This window comes from Oncorhynchus mykiss, chromosome 25 (assembly GCF_013265735.2).
Source record: "Oncorhynchus mykiss isolate Arlee chromosome 25, USDA_OmykA_1.1, whole genome shotgun sequence".
NCBI lineage: Eukaryota > Metazoa > Chordata > Actinopteri > Salmoniformes > Salmonidae > Oncorhynchus > Oncorhynchus mykiss.
In genome coordinates, this window is record NC_048589.1 from 23,502,443 (window position 1) to 23,529,078 (window position 26,636).

At 42.6% G+C, this 26,636-nt stretch overlaps 2 protein-coding genes and 1 long non-coding RNA gene across 5 annotated transcripts; 1 reads left to right on the top strand and 2 right to left on the bottom strand.

The window, feature by feature from the left end:
- Window positions 1-391: 391 nt before the first annotated feature.
- On the bottom strand, window positions 392-6,958 carry if5 (Eukaryotic translation initiation factor 5). Of its 3 annotated transcripts, none has more exons than XM_021582983.2 (12): window positions 6,690-6,958; window positions 6,233-6,440; window positions 5,266-5,406; window positions 4,997-5,078; window positions 4,671-4,843; window positions 4,055-4,166; window positions 3,822-3,943; window positions 3,469-3,633; window positions 3,079-3,240; window positions 2,778-2,942; window positions 2,495-2,632; window positions 392-749 (listed from the first exon to the last, which is right to left on the bottom strand). In XM_021582983.2, exons 3-12 carry the CDS (start codon window positions 5,335-5,337, stop codon window positions 651-653), a joined length of 1,290 nt encoding a protein of 429 aa, XP_021438658.2. In that variant the 5' UTR covers window positions 5,338-5,406; window positions 6,233-6,440; window positions 6,690-6,958; the 3' UTR covers window positions 392-650.
- On the top strand, window positions 5,593-16,217 carry LOC110505647. The gene is made up of 9 exons (XR_005039538.1): window positions 5,593-6,023; window positions 13,945-14,059; window positions 14,275-14,323; window positions 14,481-14,581; window positions 14,675-14,776; window positions 14,927-15,225; window positions 15,363-15,516; window positions 15,651-15,772; window positions 15,910-16,217. It is a non-coding gene; the product is annotated as an uncharacterized LOC110505647 (long non-coding RNA).
- A 750-nt stretch (window positions 16,218-16,967) lies between these two features.
- On the bottom strand, window positions 16,968-24,758 carry LOC100136135 (tumor necrosis factor alpha-induced protein 2). The gene is made up of 12 exons (XM_021585007.2): window positions 24,609-24,758; window positions 23,977-24,189; window positions 22,493-23,141; window positions 22,283-22,394; window positions 21,943-22,065; window positions 20,872-20,966; window positions 20,642-20,737; window positions 18,603-18,729; window positions 18,267-18,389; window positions 18,022-18,177; window positions 17,827-17,948; window positions 16,968-17,590 (listed from the first exon to the last, which is right to left on the bottom strand). Exons 2-12 carry the CDS (start codon window positions 24,185-24,187, stop codon window positions 17,440-17,442), a joined length of 1,965 nt encoding a protein of 654 aa, XP_021440682.2. The 5' UTR covers window positions 24,188-24,189; window positions 24,609-24,758; the 3' UTR covers window positions 16,968-17,439.
- Between the last annotated feature and the right edge of the window lie 1,878 nt (window positions 24,759-26,636).

Here is a 26,636-nt window from a genome sequence, read left to right on the forward strand (position 1 = left end):
ATTCACAATGACAGATTGGAATTAAAGTTTATGCCTTACCTACAGAAACCATGAGTCAGGGCTCATGCTTCCAAAATTAGCTTTGTTATGACTGGATGGGCTGTTGCAATATACAATATACTGAAAACAACGGGGATAAGGAGTCACCCTGATGTGTCATAATTCCAGTGTTTTCTGTGCTCTCCTTTTTCAAAACAGTTTTGTATTCAATATCTGCAGAGATGGCACTGCTGACTTGTCAAGGAGGGAATACCAATGCAGTGTTTAGTGACATCCCTAGTGGGCATGTAGTTTACACATACACCACTTATCTCAGACAAGTTCAAGAATCCCATTAACAATTAACCAAAGGTTGTTTATCTGTGACTAAATTGAAAAAACAATGTAACAGTTGTGGATAGCAAAACATTTAATGACTGGAAAAAAATACAACAGAACTACAAAAATTAATGTGCAGTCAAGTAAATCCCCAAAATACACCAATATCGCATAAATCAAATGTCTCAAAATTACAGAGTTAATGTGCAGTGACTAATAGCACTATGTTAACAAAAGCAGTGAGGTTGTGGGAAAAGGAGAGTAGGGCTGGCAATTTGGCAGGATGAGAAAATGTGATTCAAAACTACAACTTCTCAAAATGGCCTCCTTGTTTAAATTGCATCAATATCAAAGTAGTCCTCTTCCTCGTCAGGCTTGTCCGGTTTTACGGTCTCCACTTTCAGTTCCCGAGCAGAAGAATCATATACAACCTGAGAGAGCAGGATGGAAAATAAGTGTTTATTTGTGCATTATACTGGCATCAAAACTCAAACCTTTATCTCCACAATTTTGTGATATCCAAAATGCTAGTTAGTCTTGTCCCATCGCTGCAACTCCCGTACAGACTCGGGACAGGCAAAGGTCGAGAGCCATGCGTCCTCCGAAAACACGACCCTGCCAAGTCGCACTGCTTCTTGACACACTGCTTGCTTAACCCGGAAGCCAGCCCCACCAATGTGTCTGATGAAACACCGTCCAGCTGGCGATCAAAGTCAGCTTGCAGGTGCCCGGCCCGCCACAAGGAGTCACTAGAGTACGATGGGAAAATGAAATCCCGGCCAGCCAAACCCTTCCTAACCTTGTCGATGCTAGGCCAATTGTGCACTGCCTCACAGGTCTCCCGGTCACGGTCAGTAGTGACACAGCCTGGGATTGAACCTGGGTCTGTAGCGACGCCTTAGACCGCTGCGCCACTCGGTAATTATCATTTAATTTTATCTGATGTGGAATAGAGTTCCATGTAGCCATGGCTCTATGTAGTACTGTGCGCCTTCCATAGTCTGTTCTTGACTTGGGGATTGTGAAGAGACCTTTGGTGGCATATCTTGTTGGGTATGCATGGATGTCCGAGCTGTGTGCTAGTAGTTTAGACAGACAGCTCGGTGCATTCAACATGTCAACACTTCTTACAAAAACAAGTAGTGATGAAGTCAATCTCACCACCACTGAGCTTTACATGCATATTAATGTTAACGCTCAGTGTACATTTAAGGGCCAGCCGGGGTGCCTTGTTCTGAATCAATTGTAATTTTACGAGGTCCCTTTGTGGCACCTGACCACACGACTGAACAGTAGTCCAGGTGTGACAAACCTAGAGCCTGTAGGCCCTGCCTTGTTGATAGTTGTTAGAAAGGCATAGTAGCACTTTATTATGGTCAGACTTCTCCCTATTTTACCTACTGTTGTATCAACATGTTTTGACCATGACAGTCAACTTGCTCAATTTCTACATTTATTGCAAGAAATAGTTGAGGTTTAGAGTTTAGTGAATGTTGTGTCCCAAATACAATGCTTTTAGTTTTGGAAATATTTAGGGCTAACTTATTCCTTGCCACCCACTCTGAAACTAACTGTAGCTCTGTTGAGTGTTGCAGTCATTTCAGTCGCTGTAGTAGCTGACGTGTATAGTGTTGAGTCATCCGCATACATATACACACTGGCTTACTCAAGGCCCATGGCATGTCGTTAGTAAAGATATTAAAAAGTAAGGGGTCTGGACAGCTACCCTGGGGAATTCCTGATTCTACCTGGATTATGTTGGAGGCTTCCATTAAAGAACACCCTCTGTTCTGTTACAAAAAAAATCTTCATCCACAATATAGCAGGGGTTGTAAAGCCAAAACTTGCGTTTTTCCCATCAGCAGACTACGATCGTTAATGTCAAAAGCCGCACTGAAGTCTAACAATCTCTCTCAGCCACTCATCAGTCGAGTGGCGCAGCGGTCTAAGGCACTGCATCTCAGTGCTAGAGGCATCACTACAGACACCCTGGTTTGAATCCAGACTGTATCACAACCGGCCGTGATTGAGAGTCCCATAGGGCGGTGCACAATTGGCCCAGCGTCGTCCGGGTTTGGCCGGTGTTCACTAAGCATATCCTAGTAGCCCAACTCAAACCACAAAGTAGAAACTGTGCAAGCTATGAAAATATATCAGTGGACAGTCTGACCAGTACCTCCACATTTTCATCCTCTGCCTCTTCTTCCTCACTGCCCTCGCTCTCTTCCTCCGCCTCCTTCAGCCACTTGATGAAAGGAGCTGCCTTCGCATGGATCTCTTTGGCAAGTTCCTTAGAGACATATTTCTTAGACACCTGAAATATATAAAGTAATGAGCAATGACAAATTTTAATGACAAAAAGTTATATTTTACAAGAAACTAGGTATTAGGGTGATCAGTCTGACATGCAGCTGTATTGAACCGTGTGTTAGAGCATGTACAAGTTTAACCACACACACCTTCTCTGCCCAGGACAGTATTACATCCTCCTCCACTAGATCAGCATCATACAGGTCTTTGAGTATGACAGGCACACGGGGCAGCAGCTGGGCTTGGTGCAGCTTTACCAGGCACTCAAATCCTCCCAGGAGGTATTTCTGGGCCTTCTTATTATTCACACAGAACTAAAGACAAAAAGTAACAAAACCACAATCAATTTGGCAAGGTTTTGGTCAACTTTGTCCCCTCTTGAACACATTACCACAGTGGTAAGAGGTTATGACTGAGGTCAACTGTAACAATGGGGGTTTGAAAACTCACGCGAAGGAAATGGCGTTTGTATTTCTTTATCTGGTCACGGATGTTTTCGTCAAACAGTAGTTCGCTCAGGATCAGCGGTCCCATGGCAGTCACATCCAGACGCTCTGCCTCTGCCAAGATCTCCTTATCTGCTGCATCAATAGCGCCATCCTCCCTTTTTTGCTGGAAAAAATAACCAGTGAGAAAGCTTTTAACATGATTTTCAAAATAGCCCCTAAGAAGCACAAAGATTGCTGTGTTGAATAGGAAAAAAATGACTTATGGCCAGTCAAAAACTTCTAGGTCACCATCATAAAACATTCACTCATTGTACCCCTATATCAATGAGAAATTTTCACAATGGATCACCAACTTTCATTGTCCTTATAATTGATTTCAGGCACAACTTACTTTGACAAAGTTATAGAATATGTTGACCCTCTCCTCCAGGGTCTTCTCCAGGTCCTCACTGAGGGTCAGGTTTTTGGCATGGGCACTGATCTCCTCCATTCTTCTTCTCTGTGCCTCCTCTGTGGTCTCCTCTGCCCAATCCTCGTCATCATCATCATCACCGTCCTGATACACAACACACGTTCTCAAGGGATCAATAGCTGCTAGACAGACAGGCTTGGGTTACTGACTGAATAGTCCTTCAGAACAATAATAGCTTGGAGGGGGGTGATGGAGGTTGGTTCCCCCTATTCAACCACTAGCATTAAGAACTTTAACTGACATGGCTTGCACACATTAATGAGGATACTCACCACAACATCAGGGGCATCTATGTCGTTATGGTTCCCAGCCTCTCCGCTGCCAGAGCCATTTTCCTTGTCCTTCTTACGGTTCTTCTTCTCTTTTTTCTCCTTAACAGATCCAGGTTCATTTTCTGTTGAGAAAAGCCATTGGCACTTTGTCACTCAACAGGCCACATATCAGACTTGACTTTAAGATTTAAAAAAACAAACCGGTCATGGGCAAATTCTTATTGTGTACTTACCTGGTGGGTTTTTGAGGATAAACGTGCAGAGCTTGTGTCGAGTGTCTAACATGCCACGGTACCCACAGGCCTTACAGGAGTTACCAATGGTTTGTTTCTTAGGATTGATATGCTGCAATGAAAGATCAACCAACCTATTAACATAATCACTCTTTATACCACCCATAATAGACAAGCAATCACATACCCAAAACAGACCATAACTGCATTGCAGGAGAAAAAGCCACTCGATCCCAAATGGCTGGGGCATGCACAAGCAGGACCCAAAAAGGCAGATATAGCACAAGCAGGACCCAAAAAGGCAGATATAGCACAAGTCAAGGTTGGCAGGATGTCAAATAAATCTACATAAAACCAAGTCTTTATTATATCTACACGCCTCAGGAAGGACATAACGCACTACACCGGGAGTGAATTAAAAAGACATGATTTTAAAAAAGAAACACTACCAGGAAAATAACTGACCAACATCTGTGGCTTTGATATAAAAAAAAGTCAAATCATTTTGCAAAGTCCCACATATAAATGCACTCAACACATTTCATTCCTGTCCCACTCTTGACAACACTTCTCAAACACCCACCACAGAGGACAAATATGTCCATCAAATATTTACCAAATCGGTTTCAGGGTTATCACACTCAGGACACAGCACAAATTTACGGATAAATATGTCAAGCATGTCCTGCAACTTGTTTGCCTCATGGGATCCGTTGACGATGAAGCGGTCATTCTTTGCATCAAACTGGGTCTGCGCACCAAGCTCACAACCAAAAAACTTGGTTGGATCTGCAAAGAGGATATGAGTTCCAATCAACATTCAGCTAATGGATGGTTATGCACACAGATACCTAACATTTAGTGAAAGTAACATATGGTTATGGTGCGAGTCAACGTAACCATTTTAGAATCAACACTATGGTAGTGGGGAGGTCAACTTACATGTTGGAGGCCGACTCAGTGCCTTTGCAACATCAGTCATGTTGACAATGACCGTCTTGATTCCATTTCCCTTGCCCTCAACCTGGACACAAATCAAACCACAAAAACCATAAATAACTTAAGAGAATCATTTTGCAAATGGACCACCATTGAGTCATGCACATTTAATTGGAAAACATACAACTGACCAAGCATGCAAATATCAAGAATGTTGAATGACAATGCTATTTTCCTGACAGGATCATGACAAGATTATACCAGATAATCACCTTAGCAATCAGACGGGGCATCTTGTAGCGATAGAACTGGTCTGCCACGCTGCGGTTGACGTTGACCGACATTTTGACTGGCTACTAGCACTATCAGTAAGATAAAAAGATCTTGAATGGGGATTTTTTGGGATCTTCTGTCTGGAAAAGAGGGGATGACATAAACGACTGCAAGCGTGTTCAGTCTCTGACATGAAAAATAGTTTGCCACTGTGGCCGCAAGCGCCTTGATCGTAGACTAGATTTCCTCCACACAGGTTCCAACAGCTGCGCAACAGCTCTGAAAAGAGGGGAGAAAGGCATGGACATCAACTCTAGTTCCACAGATTGATAACTTCCTTGATGGCAATGGCTTTTATTGAATACCTAAGTAGCCTATATAATTATCTGACTTGACCTTTTAGTTACAACCTGTATGTATAGTTGTTGGTATGTAGCTAGCTACCCAATGTGTCAAAAGTTAGTGTGGCTCTTGTGAAATGTCGCCACTGACATTGTCAAACTCAATTACGAGACGAGACCCCGTGTGGCTCAGTTGGTGGCGCTTGCAACGCCTGTGTTGAGTTCGATTCCCACAGGGGGCCAGTACGAAAACGTATGCACTAGCTAACAGATAGCCAACTGATGTCGCTTTGCCGTGAGCTAAAACACAGCAAACGTGTCTAACGTTAACACATGTATGTATACGCATTCTTTCACTTCAATATACAAAGAGATCGGGTTGATTAGCCACCGGGAAGCCAGACTGATGAATCTAGGTAAGTTTGCGCTGCAGAGTGCGTCATGATTTATCAGATGGCACGAGTGATGGGAGACGCCATTTTGATATTCTTATTTAGCTGAGACATAACTACGCCACGAATTTCACTAGAAAAAAGTAGCTACATCGAAATATACATACAACAAAAACAAAGCGTATATATTTACGACAGCTGCATATTTCTATAGCTGGTGGTTATGCACTCACCGTTTTCGTAAAACAAAGACATAAACAACGATGGTCGTCCAAGAGGCACAGTGAAGTGTTGCCTAGTACTGCTGCTGCCAATAGCTGGTGTGTTGCTGGGATTGTAATTCAATGATGCAAGGTGGCAGAATTTCGGAGGTGATAAACGATCTAGCAGATTCTTGCCCCTGTTGTGAAAATATTCGGGACGCCGTCCGAGTTGGGGTGTCTAAGAAAAAACAAAAATTAGTTAGTCAGCAGAAACTAGTTCGATACAGCGACTAACGTTAGCTAGCTAAACACGTTTTGATACACTCGCGCTAACGTTAGATAGCTAGCTTTTTGTATGTTGCAGTTAGCTAACTAGCGTTTGGCTAAATACAACATGGACTCAACCCAGACATATCATACAACAATTATTAGTTAGCTAGCTAGACACCTAGCTATCAGATGAACGATAGTAAAATTGATTCGCTACCTCTCGAACGTTCTCTCAGACAGGATGATTATTCTGTAGCCAAACCGTGAACTTCTTCTTCGATTAAGTTTAACGGCGGCTGGCACCCAATAAATGTTGCACTACCGCCACCTACTACTAGACTGTAGTACAACTCCCTTATACTTTGCTTGAAGAAATACATAAACAAATAACTCTAACATCTAAGTTAACACTGTACCTACAAAAAAAAGGACACCCCCCTACTCCACTATTTAAATCTATTTAGTCCTACCTCAGGTCAACAAGCTGAAAGGATGCGACAGCACCACTTAACACACCCTGGAACTCGTATGATGTCAAGTCTCGAACACCCAAATACCTCTCTGCAGCTGACACTACAACCTCAATTTTCTGCAACTTACATTCCAACCTTGCAGTACAGTTGATAACCATTGCTATAAATGCTAAAAATCCAATCTTACTGAAACATATATTACTTGTTGGCCTATCCTTCTGTACTGGTACAAATCTACTACTCACACCACTCCTCTTAGGATCCCTCCCCCTTGACCCATCTTCCTCTACTTTCTTCACTTCCTCCACATATGAAAACTTCTGCACTATTCTAACCCTGGAAACCTCAACCTGCCTCTCGCACGGGACATTTCTGATCCCCAGCCCCATGGGCACCCCTACAATTAACACATACCACTACTTTCCCAATGCTACACATTCCTTTGTCTCATGCCCTTATGCACACTTCTCACACCTAGGAATCTCCCTCCTACACACTGCTGTCACATGCCCATAAGTTTGACACCTGTAACAACGTAATGTATTCGGCACAAAAGCTCGTACAGGATAACTTATATATCCTAACATCCCTTTGTCAGGCAAGGAATCAACATCAAAACTCAAAAGAACAGACAATGACTTCTTTTTCACCACTCACGCCACCCTGTCTGTGTCGCACTAAATTATAAGCATCACAAACGTTGGGAATCTTCCCGTTCAGTTGGTCAACTTTTACATTTACAGCTACGCCAGTAATCACTCCTTTCAATAGTGCCCTTTTCTTGTGAGCAAAACAAATCACATTTCTTGCCCCCATTTGTTTAACACGGAGCGCCTTCTCCCTCTGACCAGCAGAAACACAAACAATTATCACAAGACCACTTCTGGTTACCCTCACCGATTCCACAGCACCCAACTCTGTTTTCACCCACCCTGAAACCACAAATGGATCAGCCAAAAGGCAATGGTCCACTTTTTCCCAAACCTTTACTTTTACAGACTCATCTTTATACTGACCCTCGGTGCAAGCCTCAGGCTCTGAGAACTTCACCACACCTACCACCTCCGATACTTCGTCCTCATTCACTTTAATTTATTCCCCAGTCTTCAGCTCACTCTGCTTACATTTTCTACCATTCTTCTTTAATCAAATCTATTTATTTATTTAGCTGATATCTCAAAGTGCTGTACAGAAACCCAGCTTAAAACCCCAAACAGCAAGCAATGCAGGTGTAGAAGCACAGTGGCTAGGAAAAACTCCCTAGGAAGAAACCTATAGAGAAACCAGGCTATGAGGGGTGGCCAGTCCTCTTCTGGATGTGCCGGGTGGAGATTATAACAGAACATCGTCAAGATGTTCAAATATTCATAGATGACGAACAGGGTCAAATAATAATAATCACAGTGGTTGTCAAGGGTGCAAGAGATCAGCACCTCAGGAGTAAATGTCAGTTGGCTTTTCATAGTCGATCACATTCAGAGTATCTCGACCGCTCCTGCTGTCTCTAGAGAGTTGAAAACAGCAGTTCTGGGACAGGTAGCACGTCCGGTGAACAGGTCAGGGTTCCATAGCCGCAGGCAGAACAGTTGAAACTGGAGCAGCAGCACGGCCAGGTGGACTGGGGACAGCAAGGAGTCATCAGGTCAGGTAGTCCTGAGGCATGGTCCTAGGGCTCTAGGTCCTCCGAGAAAGAAAGAAAGAAAGAAAGGAGAGAGAATTAGAGAGAGCATACTTAAATTCACACAGGACACCGGATAACACAGGAGAAAGACTCCAGATATAACAGACTGACCCTAGCCCCCCGACACATAAACTACTGCAGCATAAATACTGGAGGCTGAGACAGGAGGGGTCGGGAGACACTGTGGCCCCATCCCGACGACAAACCATCTCCCTTTTTTCTGCCATTTTTAACCAACTCAAGCTCACCCTCTTCCTCCCTCTCTCTCTTAGACCTCCTATGCCTCTCTTTTTCCATCCGTCTCCTTATGATAATACTGCACTTCTCTTGACATACATTGTTTTCTTGCCTTCTCAAAGGACGCCATTTAATTGGCTGTCACAATCTTCGTACAATCAGCACGAACCCCTCGGGATGTAGCACTCAACAGTGCATCCCACTTATAATGCAACTACTTCATCTTGATGTTCTTCTTTATCAAAAGCTACCGCAACACTTTTCCATTTCAAACAAGCATGTTCTTCCAACCACCATCCACCCTCTCGCTTCATGCGCTTCCAAAACGTGAACCAGTTTCTAAACCAGTTTTTGCGTGAATTGTCTGCACATTTTTTTGGTTACCCCTGTCCTCCCCTATCACCCATTGGACAAATTCACCTTCTCTGATTAATTGTTCTACATGTATTTGTACATTATGGTGCCACTGGCAGTCATAATGATGACAAAACTGTTGATTTCACCAGATTTCTCTATATTTACACACAGATGAAGGGCCCTCCCTCATATCACTCCCTGCAGTCCTCCAACCCAAAAATGGATGGCTCAGTGCCCTCAAAAGCATGTTCCCTTCTGATTAGTACTGACGGATACATGTAACATAGTAAACATGGACAATACAATTAGTATGATGTTACAAATTCAAATTTGTAAGATCTGTTGCGAATTGCAATTTGTACACAAATTGTAATTCGTACAATATATTACGCATTTGCTAAACGTATGATGTTACGAATTCCAATTTAGCTAGGCTAGGAGTTAAAGTTAGGGTTAAGAGTTAGGTTAAAGGATCAAGGTTAGGGGAAGGGTTAGCTAACATGCTAAGTAGTTGCAAAGTAGCTAAAAAGCAGTAAGTGGTTGCAAAATTGCTAAACGTCTACCCATCCCCCCGACCAATCACCCTACTTTAGTTTTTGCCATAAGTAACCTTATGTAACCATACCAAACATAACATATTATACTAATTTAAGATCTTCCGATTTACATTTATGTTACGTCTAGTCTATGAGACCAGGCTGGACAAAGATAGCCATATTGTCACGGTGTTCTTCCGTCGAAGGAAAGGCGGACCAAAACGCGGCGTGGTTTGTGTTCATCTTGATATTTAATTAATGACAGAACTGAACACAAAAATAATAAACAAATGACGACCGTGACGCTAAATGAGACCTGTGATGCCACAAGCAATCAACATAGACAATCACCCACAAACAAACAGTGCAACCCAGGCTACCTAAGTATGATTCTCAATCAGAGACAACTAATGACACCTGCCTCTGATTGAGAACCATACTAGGCCGAAACATACAAATCCCCAAATCATAGAAAAACAAACATAGACTGCCCACCCAACTCACGCCCTGACCATACTAAATAAATACGAATCAAAGGAAATAAAGGTCAGAACGTGACACATATGGCTTCCCTCTTCCTCTCTGGTACTGATAAAAGTATTGCATCATCATTAGTTCATCTTTGAATAATCATGATTGTCATGCTAACAAAAAGGAAATGTTTCGGGCTCACTTGGGAAAATTCCCTTTATCCTGACACACAACCACTACCACACCCACTGCCAACACCATCTCTGGTTAGCTGTTGTAAAACAAACAGCCTTTGGTTTGGAACTATATTTCACAGTCAATCAATACATTTCTACTGTGGCAGACACAAATATATTAACTTTTCCTCTTTTCCTTTTTTTCTCTCTATGAAACCAGGCCGCCAGCATGTCAGGGCCAGTTATGAGTGGATAGCAATAATCCCAGGAGGAATGTTTGGGGAATTTGGTTGTATGAGTGTAGACTGAAACAACCAGGTAGAGCAGTGTTAACTATTCCTCCACTCCTTGAATTTTTTCCAGACCTAGGAAAGTTTGGGAAAATTCAAAAGGGTAGACCGTGTTCACCCATATAGGAAAGTTCTACACTGTAATAGGCTCCTGTGTGGCGCAGTGGTCTAAGGCACTGCATCTCAGTGCAAGAGTTGTCACTAAAGTCTGGTTTGAATCCAAGCTGTATCACATCTGACTGTGATTGGGAGTACAATAGGGTGGTGTACAATTCAGGGTAGGCCGTTGTTGTAAATAAGTGTTTGTTCTTAACTGATTTGCCTAGTTAAATAACCTCCAGCATGTTTATCTTTCAAACACATTTTTTTGTCCTTTCATCAGTTAGTCCTATTAACTATTAACAGGATTTTCATTTTAAAAAACTGTCCTCACAATGAGTATATTGTTACAAAATTAAATGTTATATAGGCAGGCATCCAATACAATGCAGCCACAGAAACTGAAAGCAACACCATGACTGTGGAGTGTCACTAATGGGAAAAGGGGGGAATTCCCTGCTCCAGCTCTACTGTACATAGTTCGGCAGACAGCCTCTTGTATGGACATTGGTGGTTGGTTGACAAACTGTGACTTCCAGTATTCCTCATTTGTACTACTGTACATGCACCTGCTCCATCCCCTCAAGATATTACATCCTAATATCTACCTACTTGGATTCTGACTGAGGACCAGTTGGGTTCAGCATTGGTACTTTTTGTGGCAATCGGTGTGTCACACAATCAACCCAAAAGAGAACCATAAAGAGATTAATCTTGATGAACATAAAAAGTAAGGAGGAAGGATGAGAGTCCTCTGATGAGGAACAGTACACTACCTGCAGGTGGTGAGATCCAGATTCTTACTATGGTCTACCTATTGTTTGTCATTCATCATGTTTGTTCCAAAAGCAAGAAGATATGTCTGCATTGCTTGGGATCAATTCATTATTTTAATGTAATGTATTATGACCAAAACAATCAGTATTCAATTTATATTGAATCGACTTAGAGTACATGTACGGTATAATAAAGGTACTTTCACCATATGGAGGCGTCTGTGGACAAACACTTCCCTAAACTGCCAGCAGAGGACACTATGAATCAACTGGAGTGCTACCTAAAGGAGGTGCAGAGAACTATCCTGGGGGAGCTCAACTATGCTGAGGCATTTGATTGCTTGCTATCATCTGTGTACGTTTGACTGTCTACACCGGATCTTCCAGCTTGTTGACACAATGGGGCAGCAAGTAGCCTAGTGGTTAGAGTGTTGGGCCAGTAACCAAAATGTTGCTGATCAAATCCCTGAGCTGACAAGGTAAGCATCTGTTGTTCTGCCCCTGAACAAGGCAGTTCACCGGTTGGCTGTCATTGGAAATAAGAATTTGTTCTTAACTGTCTTACCTAGTAGAATAAAGGAGGTTCCACCATTGTTCCTGTTCCCAAGAAAGCTAAGGTAACTGAGCTAAACGACTAAACGACTACTATGCACTCACTTCCGTCATCATGAAGTGCTTTGAGAGACTAGTCAAGGACCATATCACCTCCACCCTACCTGACACCCTAGACCCACTCCAATATGCTTACCGCCCAAATAGGTCCACAGACGATGCAATCTCAACCACACTGCACACTGCCCTAACCCATCTGGACAAGAGGAATACCTTTGTGAGAATGCTGTTCATCGACTACAGCTCAGCATTCAACACCATAGTACCCTCCAAGCTCGTCATCAAGCTCGAGACCCTGGGTCTCGACCCCGCCCTGTGCAACTGGGTCCTGGACTTCCTGACGGGCCGCCCCCAGGTGGTGAGGGTAGGCAACAACATCTCCTCCCCGCTGATCCTCAACACTGGGGCCCCACAAGGGTGCGTTCTGAGCCCTCTCCTGTACTCCCTGTTCACCCACGACTGCGTGGCCACGCACGCCTCCAACTCAATCATCAAGTTTGCGGACGACACAACAGTGGTAGGCTTGATTACCAACAACGACGAGACGGCCTACAGGGAGGAGGTGAGGGCCCTCGGAGTGTGGTGTCAGGAAAATAACCTCACACTCAACGTCAACAAAACTAACGAGATGATTGTGGACTTCAGGAAACAGCAGAGGGAACACCCCCCTATCCACATCGATGGAACAGTAGTGGAGAGGGTAGCAAGTTTTAAGTTCCTCTGCATACACATCACAGACAAACTGAATTGGTCCACTCACACAGACAGCATTGTGAAGAAGGCGCGGCAGCGCCTCTTCAACCTCAGGAGGCTGAAGAAATTCGGCTTGTCACCAAAAGCACTCACAAACTTCTACAGATGCACAATCAAGAGCATCCTGGCGGGCTGTATCACCGCCTGGTACGGCAACTGCTCCGCCCTCAACCGTAAGGCTCTCCAGAGGGTAGTGAGGTCTGCACAACGCATCACCGGGGGCAAACTACCTGCCCTCCAGGACACCTACACCACCCGATGTCACAGGAAGGCCATAAAGATCATCAAGGACATCAACCACCCGAGCCACTGCCTGTTCACCCCGCTATCATCCAGAAGGCGAGGTCAGTACAGGTGCATCAAAGCTGGGACCGAGAGACTGAAAAACAGCTTCTATCTCAAGGCCATCAGACTGTTAAACAGCCACCACTAACATTGAGTGGCTGCTGCCAACACACTGACACTGACTCAACTCCAGCCACTTTAATAATGGGAATTGATGGGAAATGATGTAAATATATCACTAGCCACTTTAAACAATGCTACCTTATATAATGTTACTTACCCTACATTATTCATCTCATATGCATACGTATATACTGTACTCTATATCATCGACTGTATCCTTATGTAATACATGTATCACTAGCCACTTTAACTATGCCACTTTGTTTACATACTCATCTCATATGTATATACTGTACTCGATACCATCTACTGTATCTTGCCTATGCTGCTCTGTACCATCACTCATTCATATATCCTTATGTACATATTCTTTATCCCCTTACACTGTGTACAAGACAGTAGTTTTGGAATTGTTAGTTAGATTACTTGTTATTACTGCATTGTCGGAACTAGAAGCACAAGCATTTCGCTACACTCGCATTAACATCTGCTAACCATGTGAATGTGACAAATAAAATTTGATTTGATTTGATTTGAGGTCTTTACTGTGTTCTACACAGGTACTCAGTCTAACAATGACATGTTTTGGGTTATTTTTTCCAGTCAGGAGCTGCTAGGATACCCTGACCTCTGGAATGAGGCTCTCCAAGCAGTTGACCTTCTCATTCTGACAAACTGGTTCCCACAGGCTGAGAGGCAACTACTGGCCACTGTGCAGGTGAATCACTTATAGGATCGTTAATGTCATCTCAAAACTAACAAATCAGTACAGGTGTCCTACTTCTTGAGGGTTAGATTTCTAACATGTATTGAGTTTTAAACATATATTTGTGATAATAATCCAAGCAGTTCCTGTGAATATAATATTTAACTCATTTCGGTCTATCAGTACACCTCCTGAGTCTCTCTCTCTTTCTTTCTGACCCACTGTAGGAAGACAGCTTTACAACACTGAGGAGGATCCTTCATAATGAATAGTCAGGTAGAGAGGTGTATGTGTCTGGGAAAGATGCCTTCATCCGCCTGCATCAGGATGTCATTCAGATACTTCAACCAGCAGGGATGTGCACAGAGAATGTACCGTGTATAAGTCTATACTAAGACATTTCTCTCCATGTCTCTTTTCTTCCTCTGCGTAGTGCATCAATTCTGTGCTCCAAAGAGCAAAGATGATGAGCCAAACTCTGATGCTCATGGCACATATAGTCTGTTGGCAAGAGCTACAGGACTTCATAAAAAGGTAGGTCTCGCTTTTTCTTAGTACCACAACTGTTTCATGGTCTATAACTGTTTGACTAGGCACAATGTTGAATTAGTGTGCTAAACTTTGCAGGTATGTCAATGTTGAAAAGAAACACCTTCAGAAACAAGCAAGAATGGGCTTGTCATGTACAATGCACTTCTTCAAGACTTTCAACACCTGCAATGAACTCAAGTCAGTTTCTCTATTCTTCTTACGCTGTTTGCAATCAGTAGTGATATTATTTTTTTCATTACAATGAGCATGACATAAAATCAAATCTCATGTATCATTGTTGGATCATGGTAACCATTATGATTATAAATTATCATGTTTCTTTTGCAGGCAGTATTTTCCAACGATTTCCAGAGATGACACAAGTTTTGACTGTGTTTAAACCATTTCAACACTTGAGGGGATGGAAGCTCTTGCTTTGAAGTTTCTCCTGGAAAGACCAATTAAATTTGCACAGGTGCATTCCTGAATGAAAACATTAAGAGAAACTGGACGATGTTACAATGTTTTATGATCCCCAGATTTTCCTGAAGAAGTATTTCAAAAGAGAGGATGAACAAATGGAAAATCAAATGGAAGAGATTGAAGAAATGTTCCAGAACCTTCCCAAAGACCAGGACATGCAGAAGGTGTGTTTACTGTTCACATCTGGTGTGAGAGCATTACTATTGCACTTATAACAAAACTGTAAAGTGAGGTACTCAACACTTGTCCCTTGTTCTGTTGGGAATATTGTATTATACATCTTTTCCCCTTCTCTCTGCAGATTGTGATTAACAAAGCCTTTCTGTACCTCCGCCCTTCTGTACCTTCAACACCTGGTGCAGAGCAACCATGGGAAGCCGGTGAAGAGATGGGATTAACGTGGGCAAAGAATGACGCATGATGCCGAGCTCTTTTACTCCATATTCTCAGGCCTGGTGAGATAGCTAGACTTATACACCAGTTACTATACATTTATTCTCTCTACCTGATCAGATACAGCTAGTTCATCTCAGAATGTGTAATGACAGAAAAGGGACAAAATTCTTCTGACATTCGTTTTTTAAATCAGAATTGTGATGTTGAACAGTGGAACCTCATACAGCTGAAAGTGAGAGAAGTACTGGAGAGCAGCGATGTTGAAAGTCTCAAGGTAACAGTCAGTGAGATACTGAGGGACTGCTCCAGGACAAGGTAAAACAGCCCCTCCTAACACTGAGTATACCACAGGGTTTCCAAAGTCTGCATGATTTATTACATAGAGATTAGCTCGAGTACATGCTTGATATATATACAGTATTATGTATTGATCAATGTTTATCTCGTTGTAGTACGGAGCACCTGCCAGCCCTGCTGCGTTGGAAGGGAGGCCTGTCACGGACACAGACCCGGGAGGTGCTGGAGGCAAACCAGGAGGTGTACCTGATTTACCTGTCCCAAACAAGGTCTGGAACCTGGTACGGCTGCCTTCTCTGTTGCTGAGGGTGGGACGCCTCAGGTGGATGACCGCACTAAACATGACCTTCAAGTTCGCAACTGACCGCACAATATTTGGAGCTCTGTTTAAAAAGTTGGCAAAATATGTAAAGGTACTTATTATTTTTAATGTATCAAAGATAAATAATAAGATATATCTGAAATTGGATAACAGATCAAGTTTTTCATTTTGAGGTCAAGTGTTTTAATCCTAAAACATGCCTTGTGGAATGACTTGTTCATGTGCAATGAGTGTATAACCAATAGTGCCCTGTAGATGGAGATAGGCAGTAAGGCTATTGGTCATTGCTCTTCTCCTGAGAAGGAGAAGCCCCGAACAGTCTGCTTGGCTTGTGGGAGTAGTTATCTAATATTGTAAATTCCAAAACGTATAGTAATTCACAACACATACAGTAATCAGTAACTCAATTTGAATGCGTTTTGGATGGCCCCATTAGAGACATAGGATGGAATTTAGCTTATCTTTTTAAATGGAAAAGCCACCAACTGCATGCTTCCTCAATTGAATCCCAGGGGATATTATCATCAAGGTCTGGTGTTTCCCCTTAAATCCTTATCACAACATATTATCAAAACACTGACAGTCTTCCAGGGGAGCTAGAGACATTAACCTGGAAGTATTGGCAGCCTATCCTGTTAATGTTGTTTCCTTCCTCTTTCCAAAGTAATAGGCAGCTTACTGGTAATGTGAGCATTTACCTTGGAACTGATACACAAAACAGTCGGCTAGACAAGTACTTAGTGGTGTATACTTCCCTTTGTCGTTGACAAAATAGTAACAATGACTTAGAATGGTTGACTAGCCAATTTGAGGGAAATCCTTGAGTAAGGAAGGAAACACTCAATAAACTCGTACTTCTTGAATCCATGAAGAAGAAATGACAGGGAAATATACAGAGGTGCCTTACAGATGTAATGCGTAGTCCTTTTTATTACATAAATAATTAAACATGCAAAATACAACATACAAATCTATAAGAAGCAATAAGAACACAGTATTCTCATGGAGGAAAAAACTGAAGTAATCTAAAATAACCGTATTATACAATATAACAAATGTCTACTTTTCACAGCACCCTCAAAGGCTCATAAGACACAGCAATGTGAAATAAGTCCCTTTAAGAATGCCCATATACAAAAGGCAAGCTATTTTGCAACAATCTAAAACACTACAGACTTGACTCAAGAGTGTTCAACAATCATTTGACCTGTTGTCACTAGTTCCCACAGCCACAAAATCATAAACCATACCCATTTTTACAATTTCTCGTGTCAAAATATGATTTTAAAACTCTAGCCTTAACCACACTGCTAACCTCATGGCTAACCCTAACATTAAATTAAGACCAAAACGCTAGTGGTGACTAGTGGAAACCCAATACCTTGGAGAAAAAGGATGGGCCATCCTGGGAGCTGGTGGTGTCTTGGATGTCCAGGAGGGTCTTCTTTATCCTCTTCACAGCTGAGGCAGAAAGGTTGGACTTGAGGCTAAGCAGGGCGGTCACCTGGACGTCACTGTGGGTCAAAGGGGAAAAGGGTGAGCTCATCTGTTGTTCAATTCAAACACAGAATCATCTGCAGTGTGTTATTGGCCTTGTGCAATGAACTTTAACTGAATTTAGCATTATGACCTGAATTATTTCTGTATCAATATCAGCCATCACTACATAGTATGCAAAGGAGATACAAAATCACATAACTGTTATTACACAACACTGTAGCTATGTGAGTAAGAAGTATGACAGTTCAACCTGAGATCAGGGTAAGCTTGCCCCAGAGTTACTATTTCCAGCTGTATGGAGGAAATGTCTTGGAGTTTCAGCACTTCAGCAATCCTGGCCAGAATGTCACTCAGCCACTCCTCCCTGGAACCCTGTGAAAACAGTCACAATGTTATTTCCAGTGTGTGTGTGCGTGTGTGTGTGTGCGTGTACGTGTATTCTCACCGCTTCAGTGAATAGTTGGTTTAGTCTCTGGCCATCCTCCCACACCGACCTGGCAGCCTGCTCCTGCATCTCTTTGTCTCTCAGCTTGATCTTCCTCTTCAGTAGCCTCCTCACATACTCCACTGTCACCTCCAAGTGCAGCTGGCTCAGCAGCTCCTGCATAACCAGCCATTCAATCAATCAACTTCTCAATCTATCAATAAATCAGCCATTACATCTTTCAATCGATCTGTCAATCAATTTACCTGATGGCAGGAGTCAGTCAAGCCCGTAACATCCTGGGTGTGTTTGTTAATTCCTTCCAACAGCTTCTCGAACACATGTTTCTTCTCCAACCATATGGGCGTTCCCAGACTTCTGTACTGAGACTGTGTGTGTGTGTGTGTGTGTGTGTGTGTGTGTGTGTGTGTGTGTGTGTGTGTGTGTGTGTGTGGAGAGGAATGGGCAGATAGACAACAGATCAATATCAAGACCAATGACAGGCTAGTAGGTACATACATTCCATATATTACTTCCTTTTCTCAGATGCAAAGTCAAACTTTTCACAAAGCCTGGATTTTAGATGTGTAAGTCAGCAATACCTTGAGGTCCTTGTGTATGGGGCTTGTTAAATATCTGTAGCCACAATTTTTCATATCAGCTACTATGGACAAACAGCATTCCTTTATATCCACTGGGAAGAGATCTGCTTTCTTCACAATATAGTCCCTGTGTGGAATCATACAGGTAGAATGACTTAATAAGACGGCTCTGAAGAGAATGGATGACATTTTACATGCTCCTGACCAATTGTGCTATTTTGTTAGCTTTTTTGCGTTGTTTGTAACTTATTTTTTAAATGTATTTTGTACATAATGTAGCTGCTACCGTCCCTTAGGACCGAAAATATCTTCTGGACTTCAGAACAGCGATTACTCACCACGAACTGGAAGAAGCTTTTTCCTTCAACAAGACTGACGAGAAGGATATACTGCTCTCCCGTGAACAGGCCCAAATCCCTGTCATTTACGTGAAGAAAACACAGAGGAAAAGAGGACGCAGATCGGGCTGCCTTCTGAGATTCCGTAGGCGAGCGAGTAAACTTCTACTGCCTTCCGTTCTACTTGCTAACATGCAATCATTGGAAAATTAAATTGATGACCTACGATTACAATTATCCTACCAACGGGACATAAGGAACTGTAATATCTTATGTTTCACTGAGTCGTGGTTGAACAAAGACACGGATAAAGAAGCAAAGGTAACCTGCCTAAATGATTACCACCACGTAGTACTCACGTCGGTAGCCACGACCTGCTTTGAAAGGCTGGTCATGGCTCACATCAACAGCATCCTCCCGGATACACTAGACCCACTCCAATTCACATATCGCTCCCACAATCTCAATTGCACTCCACACTGCCCTTTCCCACCTGGACAAAAGGAATATCTATGTGAGAATGCTGTTCATTGTCTACAGCTCAGCGTTCAACACCATAGTGCCCACAAAGCTCATCACTAAGCTAAGGACCCTGGGACTAAACACCTTCTTCTGCAACTGGATCCTGAACTTCCTGACGGGCCGTCCCTAGGTGGTCAGGGTAGGCAACAACACGTCTGCCACACTGATCCTCAACACTGGGGCCCCTCAGGGGTGTGTACTTAGTCCCCTCCTGTACTCCCTGTTCGCCCACGACAGCGTGGCCAAACACGACTCCAACACCATCATTAAGTTTGACCATATAAGAGTGGTAAGCCTGATCATCAACAACGATGAGAGCCTATAGGGAGGAGGTCAGAGAACTGGCAGTGTGGTGCCAGGACAACAACCTCTTCCCTCAATGTGAGCAAGACAAAGGAGCTGATCGGAGACTACAGGAAAAGGCGGGCTGAACAGGCACCCATTAACATCAACAGGGCTGTAGTGGAACGGGTCGAGAGTTTCAAGTTCCTTGGTGTCCACATCACCAATGAACTATCATGGTCCAAACACACCAAGACAGTCGTGAAGAGGGCACGACAAAACATTTTCCCCCTCAGGAGACTGAAAAGATTTGGCATGGGTCCCCAGATCCTCAAAACGTTCTACAGCTGCACCATCGAGAGCATCATGACCGGTTGCGTACCGGTTGCAAGTACTCGGCATCTGACTGTAAAGCGCTCCAGAGGGTAGTGTGTAAGGCCCAGTACATCACTGGGGCCAAGCTTCCTGCTATCCAGGACCTATTTAATAGGCGGTGTCAGAGGAAAGCCCATAAAATTGTCAGGGACTCCAGTCACCCAAGTCATTTACTTTTTTCTCCGCTACTGCATGGCAAGCGGCACCGGAGTGCCAAGTCTAGGACCCAAAGGCTCCTTAACAGCTTCTATCCCCAAGCCATAAGACTGCTGGACAATTAATAAAATTGCCACCAGACTATTACATCGACCCCCCTACCCCCATTTATTTTGGCAAATATTTTCTTAACTCTTCTTGAACTGTACTGTTGGTTAAGGGCTTGTAAATAAGCATTTCCCGATAATGTCTACACTTGTATTGTGACAAATAAAGTTTGATTTGATCAAATTAGATGACTAGATTATGTCATGGTGGTCCTATCAATTTGGACATCACATCACATAAAGAGAAAATAAAACATACCTAAATTGTTCAACACAGGAAAGATTGGCCACTATCACAGTTCCGCTGTTTCTATTGTTGCTTCCCTTGAGAACTTTCTCCTGGAATTTCTTGTAGCTGGAAGTGTGTAATTTGGTACATTAGTAATAGATCATCTTGATTTGATAGTATTTGGAGTAGAATACAACACAATGCATTGTTACTTCATGATTCATAACATGCAATTCTGTCCTGCAAATAGCTTAAATTACCTATTCAAGAAGTCCTTTAACAGGCACGCAATCATCTGGACTTTGGACGTGTCTCCCAAAACTGTCTCTACTGATTCGAATGCAGCATGAACAAACTAAAGGGTGTTGGGGATGAATCAGAATTAGTTGGGTAACATAGATAAGATGTTTTATTTTCACAATATGCTTGTGAGATATTTGTTATTAGAATGTATCTCTTTGGACTATAGGGTTGGCAGGTTGCAGTTATCCCTTCTCAGCTAGGGCTCAGTTACTTGGGGCCCAGAGAGGGGAGAGGTCAGGCTTGTCTTATCTGTGAATGTGTCTAACTATTCCTAAACCATGTGAAGGGATGGCGTGATTAATGGGGAACCAGTTAGTTGGCTCCACAATGTCTGTACACCAGTCACTCCCTACTTTTCCCATTTGGGGGAAGAGTATGGCAGTGTCTGGAACCATTGTATGTCCCCTCTGATGTTGCCCTCCTCTTGACCTAGTATAAGACCTAGAGGCTCACTCTCCTCCGTGAGCTTGTCCAGGAGGGGTGTATTTGAGATGGGTATATCTAGAATTGACAATTAATATGCCATTGGATGAGGTAATATGAAGTACCAAGAACGAGATTAGAACCTTATCTTAGAGAGCAAACTGAACGATAATGTATAGATAATGCTGTCTGGCTATGGGATACTCCTCTCTCAAGTAAAAGTCTTCCTTTGTGCAGTTTTCCTAAGACCTGTGGTTTGTCATGTTGACTAGGGGGTGGATCTTTGCTATAAAAGATCTCAGTTGCTATTATGTTGACACTCTCAGAATTCATTTATAGACACTGAATTGATCTGAGAGTAAAAGGGCTATGGTGAAGCTCATATTATTAAAAGATGATGTTTAAAGTATAACTCTGACTTGTGTGTGGTTTGTAAACTCTCCAATCACTTTGTAATACAGGAAATTACCACGACAAGGGACAGAGAAATAGAAAGTGAATTTGAAATTAATCTCTGTTGAAATTAACAACGTAATTTGTGACTAACTGAATAGTAAGAGCAATATAGGCATGAAGATGCCAAATATTTCCTATATGATGTCTACCTGAATGACATCGATGGCCAAGGGGCTAAAGTAACAGTTGTCTCTGAGCTCTGGCACAGATCCCTCCCTCCAGGCTTGCTCCTCTACATTCAGCACTTTGTTGATCAATGTCTGCACCTCTGTCTGAAAATAGAGCATAAACAAAACCATGCATTATCTAACAAGGGATATATTTATCTCTGGGATAATTACTGTAAACGTAACTTTTTTAAATGATCTACAATCAATTATTCACATCTAGGTGGGTAAAGCTAATATTTTTCTGTTTGAAAACATAAACACATGGGTCAGAAAGCTGTGCTCCAATTTGCAGGACACATTTATATTAAATAATATTTACCTCTTGGTGAGTAAGATATTGATTCTCCAGGTGTGTTGTTAACTCTTCAGTCAACAGCTTTCCCAACGCTTCAGGGTTTATCGCCTTGGTCAGTTCCAGATTTTGTAGAATCCTAAGACAAAAATCAGGAGTTACTATGTTAGTCAGTCATATCTCCTAACCTCCTTATATAGTATTTGAATAAGCAAACAAAAATAAGATATCACTCACTCTGGGTAGGCAACATTAACCCAATGCAGGAGGTAAGAACAGTCAATCATGCCCAGTCCATACTCTGCAATCTTTCTCATCCCTGCACTGAAGGCTTGGTGGTACATTTTTCCATACAGGTTGCAGATATCCATGTCCTCTGGATAACAGCCCTTCACATCCTTCACCACCCTCAGCAGGTCCTCCTGCAGGCGTCTGCCCTTCCCACAGATGTCCCTCTGCAGGGAGGAGCGTAGCTTGTTGCTCTCTTCGGGGGGCAATTCGGCATTGACCATACACTCCTCCACCAGGCTCTGGATGACAGTGTCGTGGTGACGTCTACACTCACTGGGCCTCCAGAAAGGCTGTTTACTCTCCTGCTTCAGCCATCGCCTATCCTGCTCCTCCTCCTGTAGGATAGCCTTCACTGCAGACTTCAGAACTTCCAGACTGTCTTTGTCCGGACTGAGAGAACTCTTCACAGCCAGGTCTATGTGGCTGAGGAGGCCTTTGCGATCTCTGGAGAGCTGCTCTTTCTCCTTCTCCCTCTCTGTGGTCGGCTGAACTACTTCTGAGATCCGTCCATATAGATGCTCCTCTCTGTCTATCAGCTGTTGGCCAGCAGCAGAGAGGTGATTTCTCTCAAGGTTCTGCTCAAAAGTCAACAACTCTGAGGGAAAAGACAACAAAAACAGTGTTGTGTTTACAGTGTCTAAACTATTTGCCATTAAACATGTATGACGTGTTAGAACCAGTGGTGGAAAAAGTACCCAATTGTCATACTTGAGTAAAAGTATAGATACCTTAATATAAGGTTACTCAAGTCACCCAGCAAAATACTTACCTACTTGAGTAAAAGTCTAAAAGTATTTGTTTTAAACTATACGTAAGTATTAAAAGTAAATGAAATTGCTAAAATATACTTAGGTATCAGAAGTTAAAGTTAAAGCATAAATAATTTCAAAGTCCTTATATTAAGCAAAGCAGATGGCTCCATTTTATTGTACACTCCAACCCTCAGACATTATTTACAAACAATGCACTTATATTTAGTAGGTATGACAGACCAGAGGCAGTAGGGATGACCACCTGTATTCTTGATAAGGGTGTGAATTTGACAATTTTCCTGTCCTGCTAAGCATTAATCATGTAACAAGTACTTTTGGGTGTCAGGGAAAATGTATGGCGTAAAAAGTACATTTTATTTAGGAATGTAGTGAATTACAAGTAAAAATGGTCAAAAAATATCAATAGTAAAGTAAAGTACAGCTACCCCAAAAAACTACTTAAGTAGTACTTTAAAGTACTTTTACATCATTGGTTAGAACTATCTACAGATGTGGTATAAACAAATACATCAGTCATGAGAAAAATGTACATTTAATATCTGGGATTTTTATGATAACCTATGATAACCTAGGAATTATAAAATGTAAAAAAATTTTTTTAAAAAGACATGGAATTACAGATAGAGAAGGGGAGAACTCGTGGTAGGTTTCACTTACCCTTCTGGGGGGCAGCTATAAGACTGGATGTGTTGGGTACATCTGGAAAGGAGACGTGGCTGTTGCTCTTGGAATTCCGTCTAAGGATAGGGGGCAGTGTAAAATGTTTAAACTTTCTTCCAGCTGATGTTGTCTTTCCACTGTGTTCCACTGGAGATTCTGGTTTAGTGGATCCTATTCCTGGGGTGTTGCTGGTCCGCAGGGTCCTCATTGCTACAAAGAGACAGTCAGAGACAGGTGGTCACTTACTGCATTTGCAATGTGTTCTAAACTGATTGTGTTCAATCTGCTGCATTGTTAAATATTGTAGCGATATTAACCCAACACCTAGCGACCTCAGCAAGAGGTTTGGACCTCTTAGCATAACGGTTGAAGTATTGGTTTGACTATCGCTTGACCATTGTTCGAGTCTTGGTCTGGCCACATCCCTCCGGGTACTCTACAATATTTAAAGCCGTTTTTATGTCACATTATCTCTATCTACCCTTAACAAAAATTTAGTAAAAGGTTAGAAATACAGTCGGCATATATGTATATATAATTGCCAAGTATATTTTGTAAATGAAAACATTTGACATCATAAGTAAACTTTCAGTATGCAGAGGCAAAATAAAGCATGCATAAAGACCTACCTGCTGAAGCCAGATAGAAAAATATGTGTGAACTGAAAGGAATCGATCTACTCTCATGACAGTACAGATAACGTCTGCATATCGTAAAAACACTTCAATTTATAGGCTGCAGCAAGACAGGGTGGGCTCGCGAGGCAGCCTGGTCTCATAGACTAGACGTACCATAGTACACTTAAATCCAGGGTACTCACATCATTATGATATGTTATGTTTGGTATGGTTGCATAAGACCACGGCCGACCACTGCCCCAAAACAATGACAATTTCTCTCAACCAGTGGCATATGGGGTTTTTAGGTGAGCGCTGATGCCGCCCTGAGATAAGCAGTGCCCACTTTGTAAAAGACAGGGGCGCAAAATATTTTGCTTGTCCATTCCCAGTGCTCTCACCAGGGTGCTTGCTGTTGGAGTGGCAAAGCTAAAATACCACCTCTGCAAAACAAACAACTCAACTTGACCATGCCTACCCAATAGCAGTCAGTTATCCCTTGTCATTCATCCCCCAGATCTGATTGATGCCACTCTGCTTTACCACTGAGCTAGTTTACAGCTAGGGACTGTTCCTCAAACTCAACAGTAAGGGCCATATGGTAAAGTGGGCTATCCTCAGTGCCTAGTGCCTATGCTGCCTCGTTCTCGTTCCACCAGGATCGTCCAGGCCAGAGCTTCCACCGTAGCCCACAATGAGAGCCCACTATTTCGTGGATTGACTAAGCCCAGAATCACCATTCTTATGATGCTGACCAATGCACTCAGTACCTATAGTTCGGTCTCAGGTTCTTTTATTCCAGCAACTCGGGGTCACAATGGACAAATTAACCAATGTTAAAAATCCTCATTCAACCAAGTCAATCTCAGAAACCTAGAGTAAAACGACATGCACTTGTAAGACTATTTGATGACATAGGGTTTCAGAACAATAAAGCAAGTTTATTCAAAATTCCAGAAACAGGCATAAAAAGTCCCAGTTCAATCAATCAATATTGTGATAAGCAAAAGTTAGATACCTGGATTTCACATGACTGAATACAGATATGCATCTGTTAGTCACAGATACCTTAAAGAAATGTAGCGGGGTGGATTAGAAAACCAGTCAGTATCTGGTGTGACCATTTGCCTCATGCACGAAATTGCTGGATATTGGCAGGAACTGGAACACGCTGTCGTACACATCATTCCAGAACATTCCAAACTGGCTCAATGGGTGACATGTCTGGTGAGTATTTAGGCCATGGTGTCACGTTCTTACCTTAGTTCTGTTATTATATCTTTGTTTTAGTATGGTGAGTTGGGTGGGTTGTCTATGTTATTTTTTCTATAATTTGGGATTTCTGTGTTCGGCCTAGTATGGTTCTCAATCAGGGGCAGCTGTCAATCGTTGTCCCTGATTGAGAATCATACTTAGGTAGCCTGGTTTCACTTTTGAGTTGTGGGTGTTTATTTTCCGTGTCGGTGTTTGTGCCACACGGGACTGTTTTGTTTGTGTCGTTGATTCATATTTGTTGGTTTGTATTTCAGTGTTCATTTTGATTAAACATTATGGACACTTACCACGCTGCGTATTGGTCCTCCGATCCTTCTCGCTACTCCTCCTCAGAAGAGGAGGAGGAGAATCCTTACACATGGATGAACTAGGACATTTTCAGCTTCCAGGACTTGTGTTCAGATCCTTGCGACATGGGACCATGCATTATCATGCTGAAACATGAGGTGATGGTGGCAGATGAAATACACGACAAATGGGCCTCAGGATCTCATCATGGTATCTCTATGCATTCAAATTGCCCTTGATAAAATGCAATTGTGTTCGATGTCTGTAGCTTATGCCTGCTCATACCACAACCCTGCTGCCACCATTGGGCACTCTGTTCACAACATTTACATCAACAAACCGCTTGCCCAATAGATGCCATACAGTTGAACCCGGGATTCATCCATGGGCTTCCGAGAGGCACAGCAGTCTGAAGCACTGCATTTCAGTGCAAGAGGCGTCACTACAGTCCTGGTTTGAATCCAAGCAGTATCACAT